Genomic DNA, 12,715 nt, shown 5'->3' on the forward strand with positions numbered 1-12,715 from the left:
TTTGAAGTGGCAATTTGTTCAAGTCAAATTATGAACATAGCCGAACCAATATGATTGATTGAGTCGTGGCTGGAAATCAAATTGTCCGAGCCATAACGTGTTTGTAGTAAAGAAATCCGAACGTAGCTGTAATTGTCAGAATACCGAGCTTATAGCGATCGAAGTTTGTACATTGTAATCAAATGTAGAGAACATTGATGCTTCAGAAGTAGGATAGACTTTCCATTAAATAAAAGATGGTCAAAACAAGTACAGTATTTTTGAAAGAGACAAGCAATAGACTTGAGGGCTGCTGTGATAGATTGAGACCGATGAGAGACTTCAAAGGTAGGCCTTCCTGAGGTTCAGAGCGTTCCAGGGGTTCTCTATTTCCATTCCTTCTTTGTCTTCCAACTTATACGAGCCATTGCCGACCTCTTTAATCACCCTGTAGGGTCCTTCCCAATTCAGTTTGAATTTTGTCTTCTGGATGGCTCGGACAACCTTCCGCCAGACCCAGTCGTCGGTTTTGAAATTCTTAAGCCTTACGCTTCGATTGTAGCCCCGAGCGACTTCCTGCTGATAGTTGGCTAACTTGAGCTGGGCATCGTCTCGTTTTTCTTCGGCTAAAATAAGCTCGGTTGCCACTGCATCATTGTTGGTTTCTGAATCAAAAGTTTCAATGCGCAGGGTTGGGAACCTTGATTCGAGTGGGATGACAGCCTCCATGCCGAAGGCCATTGCAAAGGGAGTTTGGCCAGTGGAACGTCTTGGAGTGGAGCGATAGGCCCAAAGGACCAGAGGCAGTTCTTCGGCCCATTTTCCTCGTTTTGAGTCTAGCCGACGTTTGATACCAGCGCAGACAGTCTTGTTCGTGGCTTCGGCCTGGCCGTTGCCTTGGGGGTAGGATGGGGTTGAATTGAAGAATCTAATTCCGAACTCAGCACAGAGTCCAGTTAACTCTTTGCCCACGAATTAGGAGCCGTTATCCGAAACGATTGCATAAGGCACGCCGAACCTCGTGACGATGTTCCTCCAAACGAATCGCCGAACGTCTGCTTCAGTTGTTGTGACTAATGGCTCGGCTTCCACCCATTTTGAAAAGTAATCCGTTGCGGTGATCAAAAACTTGAAGCCCCTAGGGGCAGTTGGAAGTTTACCAACTATATCCAAGCCCCATTGGGCAAAGGGCCAAGGACTAGTGATGGGTTTGAGAGATTGAGCGGGCTGCCTTGGTATAGGGGAAAAAAGTTGGCAAGGCTTGCACTTTTTGACCACTTCTTCACAATCCTTCTTCATTCCTTTTCAAAAGTATCCTTGACTGAGAGCTTTTTGGCAGAGGGAGCGCCCGCCAGAGTGACAACCGCAGCTTCCAGAGTGAAGTTCGGTTAAAATAATTGGGACCTCGGTTGGATGAACCACTCTTAGATATGGCCCTGTGAAGCTTTTTCTGTAGAGTTGGCCGTGCTCAGAGATCCAATAGTACGCTGCTTTACTGCATACACGGTGGGCCTCCTTTTTGTCCGAGGGTAGCGTATCGTCTTTGAGGAACGAGACGATTTCATCCATCCAACTTGGGCCGAGGGAAATGTTGAATACTTCTTCCGAGACTTCGAAGCTTGGCTGGTGGATCTTGCCGAGGCTGATGTGTTGGTATTCAGATGCTCTGCTTGCCGAGGCCAAACTTGCCAGAGCGTCGGCATGAGCGTTGTTCTCTCTGTTGATCTGTTCGATTTGGAATCCTTTGAACCCTCGGATTAGCTCTAGAGTGGTAGCTTGATACTTAATCATTCTTGGGTCCCGAGCTTCATAATCACCTGTTACTTGATTGACGATCAGCTGAGAGTCGCAGAAAACTTGTAGGTCTTCAACTTGTAAACTTGCCGCGGCTCGGAGACCAGCAAGCAGAGCTTCATATTCGGCTTCGTTGTTTGTGGCTTAGAAGTTGATTATGATAGCACTTTCATGAAGGATGGCACAAGGGTTTACAAGGACAACCCCTGCACCCACGCCGTTGCTGTTTGATGCCCCATCAACGTGCAACTTCCAAACGTCTCCGCTGAATAAGTTCCAAGCTTTCCGAGCCTCTTGTTGTTCTAGCATCCCATAATTAGGCTTGACCAATGTTTCATCGTCCGGGCGTCCTGGGGTGAATTCAGCAATGAAGTCTGCCAATACTTGGGCCTTGATTGCAGTTCGAGGCTCGAAGTGGATATCAAAATTTGCTAATTCGACCGCCCATTGAGATACTCTGCTTGATAGATCAGCCTTCCTCAAGAGATTTTTAAGTGGAAACTCCGTGAGAACTATGATGGGGTGCTCTTGAAAATAAGGAAGCAGTTTCCGAGCTGCTGTAACCAATGCTAGAAGAAGCTTCTCCAGTGGCAGATATCTAGTCTGTGCTGGGAGTAAGGTTCGGCTAGAAAAGTAGATTGGTTGGTCCTCAAGGCCTTCCCGTCGGACAAGTGCCAAGCTCACGGCATGTGGAGAGACAGCTAAATAGAGATGAAGAGTTTCAAAAGCTACTGGTTTGACAAGAAGAGGTGCCGAACAAAGATAGGATTTCAGCTCGGTGAGGGCTGCATCGCAATCTTCTGTCCATTTGAAACTTCGTCGGCTTTGCTTCTTAAGAGTTTGGAAGAAGACATGGCATTTATCTGACGAGCGGCTAATAAACCTGTTGAGAGCCGCTGCCATCCCTGTTAGCTTCTGAATTTCCCGAGGAGTAGATGGTGGTTTTAATTGCTGAATAGCTAAGATCTGGTTCGGATCCGCCTCGATACCGCGCCGAGTAACCAGGTAGCCAGGAACTTCCCTGAGCTAACTCCGAAGGCGCATTTGTCGGCATTAAGCCGTAGCTTGTGCTTCTTCAAGATTGCAAAGACCTCGGCAAGATGAGAGAGGTGGTTCTCGGCTTTCAGACTTTTGACGACCATATCGTCAATATAAGCTTCCATGATTTCGCCGATGAGAATTCCGAACAACAGGTATACCATTCTTTGAAATGTGGCCCCCGCATTCTTAAGGCCGAACGGCATAACCAGGTAGCAGAAGAGGCCTTTTAGTGTGATGAATGCCGTCTTTTCCATATCGTCGGGATCCATGGCTATCTGGTGGTAACCTCGATAAGCATCCAAGAAACTCAGTCGAGCATGACCCGCTGTTGCATCTACCAATTGATCAATCTTTGGAAGTGGTAGACAATCTTTAGGATAAGCATCATTCAAGTTGGTGTAGTCCACGCAGACTCACCATTTTCCATTCTTCTTCTTCACCACCACAGGGTTCGCGAGCCAAGTGGGGTATTGCACTTCTTTGATGACGCCAGCCTCGAGGAGTTTGCCCACTTCTTCATTTACTGCATCGTCATGAATAGTGGCCGACTGCCGAGGCTTCTGAACCACAGGCTTTGCTGATTTTGAAACTTTGAGGGAGTGCTGGATGAGCTTTGGGTCAATGCCTGGCATATCATACGGCGTCCATGCAAAAACTTCAATGTTGCTCTTGAGGAACTGCAAGGTTTCTTCACTCTCGGCTTGGGACAAACCAGCGCCGAGCATGAAATATCGTGATGCATCCTCGTTAAGTGGGAATTTGATAAGATCCTCAATTGATTTCTCTTCAGGAAGAGATCCGACGTCTTCGAGGACTGGTTTGTCAGGGACTTCAACCCAATGTACTCGTTTGGAGCTTGATGACTTTCCGATGGCCGAGACGTAACACTGTCTGGCTTGTAACTGGTCTCCGAACAGATATTCTTGTCTGCCATTTGCGCCGATGTACCTGACCACCTGGTGGTAGGTTGAGGCGACGGCTTTTATTGAATGGAGCCAATTTCGGCCAAGGATCGCGTTGTATGGGCTCGGCGCGTCCACAACGACGAATTCGAGATTAGAGGCAACCGAGCCCGTAACAACAGGGAGGGTAATCCGTCCAAGAGGCCAAACGGGAGTGCCACTGAATCCGATCAAAGGGACTTCAGCAGGGAGAAGGCACGATTTTGGAATTTTGAGCTCCTTGAAGAGAGACAAGTACATTACTTCTGCCGAGCTTCCTTGATCAATAAGCACCCTTTTGACAGAGTGAGTTGAGATTTGGATTGTGACCACCAGAGCGTCGCTATGGGGCGTTTGGACACGTTGTAGATCTTGTTCGGTGAAAGTGATTGACCAGGGATGCTCAAGCAAGTTGGCTCTTTTAGGAGCACGATTGATGGAAAAAATTTGGGTAACTTTCTCAGCTTTGATAAGCTCTTGACGAAGCTGTTTTGCTGCCTCCTTTGTTGTTAACCCATGAATAACGTTGATTACTCCGACTGGACGTGGAATAAGGTTTTGTCCACCAGCGTTCGGCTGTCTCCTTGGCGTTTTTGTCCAGTCAATATGATCATCAAGAAGTCCTTGTGCCGCTAGATTTTCCAAAAGTGCTTTATAGGGAGCGCAAGCCATGGTGTAATGTCCGAGCTCATTATGGTACGAGCATCTCTTCCGACTGTTGTTATTGCCTTCTGCTGTGTTCAATTTGGGAGGGTTCGGCCAAACAAAGAAAGGTTCCCTCTCTATCGTACGGAGGAGGAAATAAATTGACTCTTTGAAAACGGTGGTTTCAGCTATGTAGTCATGAGCTTTTGGACCCTTTTTGTCTGCCACCTTGACTGTGTTGACCTGCTTCTTCGGCTGGACAGCGACCACAGGCTTTGGTGGTGCGATTTGGGGCATGGGGATATGAAGGCTTTGAGGCACGATTGAGTTTTGTCCTCCTTGGAGTTCTCGCTCGGCGAGGAACTCTTCGTAGGAACAGAACTGTTCAACCGTCCTCATTAGCTCGTTCATTCCATGAGGTGCCCTTATTGCTAGCTCATCCAAGATCTTGCTTCCTGTTTCCAACCCATTCTTGAAGTTCCTTGCCGCCCAGTATTGATCAACACCGGGTATTTCGTTAAACAATTGCCAGTAACATTCGGCATATTTCCGAAGCGTTTCGCCGGGCCTCTTCCTCATCTGTGCCAAGGCATCTTCTTCCTTGGCTTGCTTGTTGCTAGTAATGAACCGATAGTTAAAAGCTCTTTCAAGCTCTTTGAAACTGTGGATCGATCCAGCCTCTAATTGGTTGAACCAAATCAAGCCGAGGCGCCCAAGACTGGAGGGAAATGCTTTGCACATGATGGCGTTGTCGTCGGTGACGCATGAGATGATGCTTCTGTAACTGATGAGATGGGTGTATGCCTCGGTAGTGCTGGAGTCAAACTTCTGGAACTTTAGGAGGTGGAGACCTAGCTTTGGCAACGTGGCTTGGATCTTTGCCGAGAAGGGTGATTCTGTCAGCTTTTTCAATTGGTACTCATGGGTTGGCCGAGGGGGAAGACCTTCCCGAGCGTTCCGAGATTTCTTCGATGCTCGTTATTCTTGTTCCTTTTGTTTTCCTTCTTCCTCGTCTTGCTGTCGTTGAGATCCCCTCTCTCTCTTCTCTATGGGGACCCTTCTGTAGTCCTTTTCTGGAAGATTTTCAGTATGATAGACCCTTCGTCGGCTAGGACGATCATCTTGCCGAACGACCACGCTTACGCTTTTTTCACGGCGAAACTTCCAAGCGCTTCCCGAGTTTGTTGCTCGTCCTTCGTAGGCCTTTTCCCGAGGGACTTCATCTTGTTTCATATGCTGGCTCTGGGGACTCTTCCTGTTTCTTCGAGGCGTTCGGCTTCTACGCCGTTCGGATTTGTATGGGACGAGAGCCTGATCATTGTCTTGAAATTCTACGGTATCGTAGCTCTGGGAGCCCTGGGAGTATTCGTCTCCAGCCGATGAACTTGAGAAAACAGTATGCGGGCTCCCCTCTCGTCGCCCTTCTCTTCCTTTAAGTCCCGCACCATTGCCGAGACGTTTATGAACTGGGGAGAGCTGCTGCCTAAGGCGAGCGCTATCCCCAGTTCGATGGTCTGTCAATGGTGGGTCCAGGCGGTCGTGGACTGAGATTCTTTTTGGCAGTGCATCAACTCCCAAAGGAGGAGGGGGTGGCAGATTTCCTCTCCGGCGCCGTCCCTGAGATCCAGAGTGGGATGCCATAGGAAATTCTTTGGCCTTAATCTTTTCGATCTCTATTCTTAGAATGGCTACGTCAGCGTTGGTCTGTTCTTGTTGCTGTTCTAGCAATTGTACGTATGCTAGAGCGTCTTCACTCTCAAGCCCACTGGACGTTGGATGGAAGACCTCACGCCTGGTGGAGTAAATCCAGGAAGGTGAGATGGGGAGGCAGCGTTGATACCGGTTTCAGAGGTGATATGCAAAGAGGAACTGAGGGGTTGAAAAAGAAGAGGTGGGGGTGCTCCGCCCATTTTTGGTTGGAGGAGACTGGTGGAGATCTGGAGGGGTGAAGTTTTTTAGGTTCGAAAGAGATGGTCGAGGTGGAGGAGCCACCGTGGATCTAAGAAACAATTTCACGTCGGGTTCACCAAATTGTGGGGCTCCGTTCTGGATTGTTCGTACTTTCACTATGTTGGTTCGAAATTAGCTCTTGGCTCCTTGCTCAGTCCTGCAAAACGAAGCACGACTAAGAGACCACGCCGGAGGTTCTCCGGGATGGCCCTCCGGTGCAAGAGTCAGTTTGCTTGCCCGGAAGAGTTAGGAATTGAGAGCTAGGGTTTTGTTTGAGCATACCTCTTCCAAGTAGGCATAATGGGATATTTATAGGGAACCCTTAGCTTGGTCTCTAAGATTGCACCAACGCTTAACACGCGTCGGCTGATGTCACTGTTGCATCACGTTTAGGGTTTTACAACCGTTTTCATGATGAGCTGGCACCTTCACGTGCCACCATCATTATCCTCATAACCGTTTGGATGATGTCACGACCATCATCATTGCCATGGTTACTGTTCTGATGCGGATGAGCTGGATTAGTCGGCCAAGCCATGCTCGGCACCGAGCATGTTGTGGGACCTTTGGCAGCTAACCAAACGAACGTATCTTCCACCCCGAGCAGGTGCAGGGAATGGAGAATTAAAGGAAGTGGTAATTGGCGGGACCCTCGGCTACAGGGACCCTCGGCTACGGTTGTTGTTCCGAACGTCCGAAGAAAGACGTCTTGGAGTTGAAAGGAATACTGGATCACGTTCGGAAGCTGCTCGAGCCATTTGCTCGGCCTGCTACACTTCTCATTACCAATTCTTTTTCATTATCAATTTCTTCTATCAATCCAATCCCATTATTTAATCTCATCTCAAACAAACATGATATTAATAATCTCATCATCTAATCCCATCTCAAACAAACATACTCATTATCAATCCATTCTCATTACCAATCACAATCCTAATCTCATCTCCTTACGAATCCTCCCATCCATCCATCTATCACTGTTATCAAACGGGGCGCACGCACTCTTCGCACGAACGCGCTTTGAGTTTATAGGATTAGAAAAAATTATCAATGAGGACGAAATATTACATTGGATATATCTACCAACTCATAAGTCATAGGTTAATATTGCGGGATTCATTACCTAGTTAGTGATTTGAAGAAATAAATTGACACTTGGAATTCAATGAGTGGTGGAACGTTGTTTGAAAATTATTAAACAATACCTTCTTTTTTTGCCATTAATTATTCTTCGTTAATCTTAATCTACACTATACTAAAGGATTTGGGGAGGAGGATGGGGCGTACGGGTATCAAACTTTTTAATTGTACATGGGGGTATGTAAGTTAGGTCAATTGCACTCCACTTCACTTACACCAAATAATAGTATTTTTTTTTCCGTCCTGAGACTGGAATTCCTCACAGATCTCTTGTGTTATGCTCTTCTTGATTGTTAATTTTACGGTGCCCACAATCGTAACCGATAGGAGGGTTTCCAACTCATTGTTCCCTTACGAACTTGAGTAGATCGTTCACGAAAATGGACTTATGTATAATACATTTTCTTGGCTTCCTGCGGGTAACCAATGTTGTACTGCAAGATCAACCAGAATCATAAAGCAACGCTATAACGAAGACCCGCTCAAGAAAAAGAAAAAATCACGATACCTAACAGCTAGGCAAACCGGACAACCACGTGCAACACACTTGCCGGCACCACTAGTACATAGAAAGGGAGAGGCAATTGGCGTGAACGAATTTTTGAAGCTCAGTCACGAAAGTAATATCCAACATTGACCCGACTCATCAACCGATAGTAGTAGTCCCCAACTCAATGTGGCCATCAGAATCACTGTTGCTATCTTCTTTACTAACAACCTTATTGTTCTCCAATTCCCTCATTGTCGACCTCCACTTAAAGAAGGTACCAAATAAGACCTGCATCTCCTCGAGGGTTTTCCCTTGCGTTTCTGGGTACAGCGTGTAAAAGAAAATCCAGCTTGCGATTGCCACTCCCATGAAAAGGAAGAAGGCCCCGCCCGTCGTGATCGCCTTGGTGAGGGAGAGAAAAGTCATCGATATGACCCCACTCATCAAACGGTTCATAGCCGTTCCCATAGCCGTCCCCTGCGCCCGCAGCCTCAACGGGAAGATCTCCGAGCTATAGACCCACGCGATGGGCCCCATCCCGATCTCGAATGTCGAGACGAAAGATAGCATCGATACAATAGCCAGAGCAACAGCCCACATCACTTTCTTCTGCGATCGGTCAATGATCGTCAAGCACGTGCCTAGAGTCCCGAGGGACACGATCATTCCCCCAACGCTGCTTAAAAGTAACGGTCGGCGCCCGACCCGATCCAGTAAAAATGTGGCCACGAGAACGAATACGGTCTTGCAAAATCCTACGGCCACGGTGGCGAGTAGCTTGTGGGAATTGCTTGTTATACCTGAGGAAAAGTTGAGTGAAATGATTATGCATGACCTTAATTATAATTGATATAAGATAACTTATTTACGGCTCTGCACATTCTTAGCCGTCTAAAAGTGTTTTGGACGATCCGGATTAAAAGAAATCTATTAACGTTATGTTAATATTACTAATGTGGATGATTGAAATTGAGCGCCGAAAAAATTATTCACGAAGGAACTTATTCACGGCTCCTTCGTAAATAAGTTTTCCTCTTATTATAAATAATAATTTTAACAATAGGGCACATTAAATATACGGTTCAAAGCATCAAATCAAAACTCGAGGTAAGTCTCTCCAACTCATATGAGTCATTTCTCCAAATATAAGAAATTTATCAACGTCATTAATCTAGGGAAATAATTTTTGACTCCCTCTTTTTTTGATAAATACAATCCACGTACTTTTTGACTTTTAGTGAAAATCGCACTAAATAACAAAAAATGTGGTGCATTTATAAAAAAAGAGTGTGAAAATTATTGCCCGTAATTTATTAGCCGTCACGCCTGCATATACTAGGCTTTCAAATATGGAAACCGCAGATCAGACAGAATTGTGTTTTAAATTTGTGTGCCTATGAGTGGTCTTAAAATCACAAATCTTCCCCTAAGGGTGTTCGCACTATGTTAAAGTGCAGACGTCTCATTTCTCAATCGAATTTCGATGATTCAAGCCGCTAAATGTGTTCATAACGTGATTCTAAGAGTACCCGCGAGAAATCGGCAAAAAAAAGTGACCGGGAAGGGCTCCATCCGAGTATGTTTTTTTAAATCGTTCAATGAAAATTGCTCGGATGGAGCCCTTTCCGATCTTTTTTTGCTGATTTCTAGCGGGAATCCTTAAAATCATGTTCTGATTACATTGAACGACTCGCATCATCAAAATTCAATCAAAAAAGAGGAGGTCCACACTTTGTTGAGTGTGGACGCTCTTATAGGGAGGAGACTGGTCTTAAAATATACCTGCTTTTCCAAATATTTTAGGGCTGTACAAAACGACGGCATCTATGCCAGAAGCTTGCTGGAAGAAGTGAATTCCAACTCCGCAAATGAGAATATGTAGGACGGTGGGCGTGGGGCGGATAAAGAACTCCTTCCAAACGTCTTCGCCGTGACTCCGCTTCGACACTTGAACGACGTCGTCGTTGCACTCCTCGGGGATCCCCGCGGCTTCCTTGATTTCGTTGAGACGGAGCTGAGCCTCCTCTTTCGAGTCTGAAGTCTTGTCGAGAATCCGCTTTGCCTCGCCGAGCCGACCCTGTAAAACGAGCCACCGAGGTGACTCGGGCATGGTGAGGACCCCTAGGCCCAAGAAGATTGGGGGAACCACTCCGAGTCCGACCATGACCCGCCATCCTAGGTTTTGTGGAAGATTCTCGAATGCATAGTTTGATATAAATCCCAGACAAACACCTAAACCAAAAAAAATAATAAATGTTATAAACGAAACCGTTAGCTACACTTCGATTAATTCCGAGGACCAATTCCACCGCCTACATGTGCGGTGACATAATTATAAAGCCAAAGCAAAATTCTATACAGACTAGCCTAAAATGAGTTGATAGTATCTGAGATATTTTGAACATGAGACCTCAGCAGCAGGACCGAACCATAGCATTCTTATGAATTTTAATTAACCCACAAAATTTATCATATTGTTCCGATAAGATTACCCCAAATTCTTTTATGTGGTATATTATTTTAGAGTGCTATTTTTTCACACATTTTTTTTTTACAAGCACACCCCAATCTGTTCATTATGAGATGAAAATACGTAGATAATGACCAATATGTAATTTTATTAACAAAAAAAAATGTATTTTTCAGAAATTATAAAGGTATGGGTAAATTTTACATATTTGTGCTCCTGTTAATACTTATAAATTTATGGGTCTTAGGAGAAAACAAACTCTTAAATTCTAAAATTTGACCTAATTTTATTCACATGAATGTTGATATCTAATTTGTGTGAGTTTTTACAGATGTGTACTTTTGCCATGAGGTGCGGGATGAATCATTTGAATCGATATTATGGCCTCATAGAATGGAAGTTTGATCCCCATGCAAAATAAGTATTGTGAGTAATTATTTAATACTTCGGGAATATGCTTTTTCCTCTCACGTGACATGTAGGTCCCACAAGTAAGGTACGTACCAGCGTTGATGAAGACTTCTGGGAAAGAGGTGAGAAATCCACGGGAGGAGGCAGGGGCGAGCTCGGTGGTGTAGACCGGGGCGATAAGGAGGGCAAACCCGACGCCGAGCCCGGCGATAAATCGGCCCACCATTAGGATGGCGTAGTTGGTGGCCACGGCAGAGAAAAGGGCTCCGGCAAAGAAGAGTGCGGCCGCGATCACGATTGTGTACCGGCGGCCCACCCAATCGGAGGTCCGGCCAGCTGCGGCGGCACCGAGGAGGGAATAGAGCTCGATGATTCCCATGACGATTTCCAGCTGGACGTCGGAGATTTTGAGATCGTCTTGGATGAAGGGTCCGGCCCCACTCATCACCCCAACATCTGCATTTCATATTCGTGTTAATGTTTTTGTAAGCATCAGAAAAAAAACAAAAACAAAAACAAAAACACGATCTCTGGAGCTAAAAGTTTTATTTTAGTCAAATAAATCACGTTTAATTAACTGAAACAAAAAACCGGCCTGGAAAAAAAAAATTACTCCTTCCACAAACAAATGATATTTACAAATTTAAGTGTTTCAAAGAAGTCCATATTCTTGCTGAGAGGCTTTAGGCCAATGGCATTAGAGGTGCGATTAGCTACTAGGAGAAAGAAGGTCAAGAAGCAATAGTGCACAAAGATCTAGACTTATTGGATATTACAGAACATGATGTTCACGACAGAGTTTAATGAAAAATACGAATTATTGATTCGGACTTACGGCTTGATTTGATTTGTTTTATAAAGGAAAGGAGGTTAAGAGTTCAATTGGATTTGGAGAGTGTTTAGAAGATGGAGCTTACCGTAACCCAGTAAGATGGAAGTCATGGAGGCTAACATGGCACAAGCAAAAGCATACTTGTTTCGTTTTGGTTTTCGAGGGCTATCAAATGCCTCAATGGGTCGTTCGTCTGAAAATTGATAGTTCTCTGGCTTCTTGGCATCCATCATGATTTAGGAGAGAGAGAGAGAGAGAGAGAGAGAGAGAGAGAGAGAGATACTACCATGAGGAGATGACTGATATTCCTTCGGCGATGATCGATCGATATACTACTAGCCATACAGTGATTAAAAATAGGAGGAGGCTTACGTAAGAAAGATAAAGCAAAAGGCCAGCTCATAATGTTGCAAGGGCGGCTCTAGTATGTATGTAATGTTATTTTTTTTATTTTTTTTATTAATGGGATGATTAAAAATAAAAAATAAAAAAATGGCTCAAAGTGTTTTAAGTGTTGACCATTGACCAATACAGTATAACAACGAAAGTGACTTTTAATGAAGATAAAGAGTGGTACCAGAAGTTCGTCAAGTGACTTTTAATTGGGACGTATTTTAAGAAAATGATTTATTTTGTAACAAAAAAAAAAGTACTTAATAATTAAAAATTTTACCAAAACAGGGCCTCAATGACACATACTCCGTATCATATAAATCTTCAAATTTTAAATTAAAAAATCCTACTCTTTTTCAGTCAACAATTCTTGTGTCCACAATGAGAAGAAGGATGTCTCTCACTTTTACCTATGTTTTTTTGATATGTTAAAAAAATCCAAAAGTTACGAATGGTTTGGCTCCGACCGGTTTCACGATTGTGCAACCCGAAAAGATTCCATGTGATTAGTTATCCACTCTAAAAAGGTTCTTGATTAACAATAGCATGACTTTCTTGGCATTATCATTCCAAAGTTGCTATGAGAACAGACGGAAGAGTACATACATATGGCTTTGAGATCCGTA

General features: G+C 44.8%; 1 protein-coding gene across 1 annotated transcript; it reads right to left on the reverse strand.

Moving 5' to 3' along the window:
• Positions 1 to 7,844: 7,844 nt before the first annotated feature.
• Positions 7,845 to 12,017, reverse strand: LOC131325746 (polyol transporter 5-like). The gene is made up of 4 exons (XM_058358168.1): positions 11,782 to 12,017; positions 10,958 to 11,320; positions 9,766 to 10,215; positions 7,845 to 8,783 (listed from the first exon to the last, which is right to left on the reverse strand). The coding sequence occupies exons 1-4, from the start codon at positions 11,927 to 11,929 to the stop codon at positions 8,140 to 8,142; spliced, it is 1,605 nt and encodes a 534-aa protein (XP_058214151.1). The 5' UTR covers positions 11,930 to 12,017; the 3' UTR covers positions 7,845 to 8,139.
• Between the last annotated feature and the right edge of the window lie 698 nt (positions 12,018 to 12,715).

Source organism: Rhododendron vialii, chromosome 5a, assembly GCF_030253575.1.
Source record: "Rhododendron vialii isolate Sample 1 chromosome 5a, ASM3025357v1".
Classification (NCBI taxonomy): Eukaryota; Viridiplantae; Streptophyta; class Magnoliopsida; order Ericales; family Ericaceae; genus Rhododendron; species Rhododendron vialii.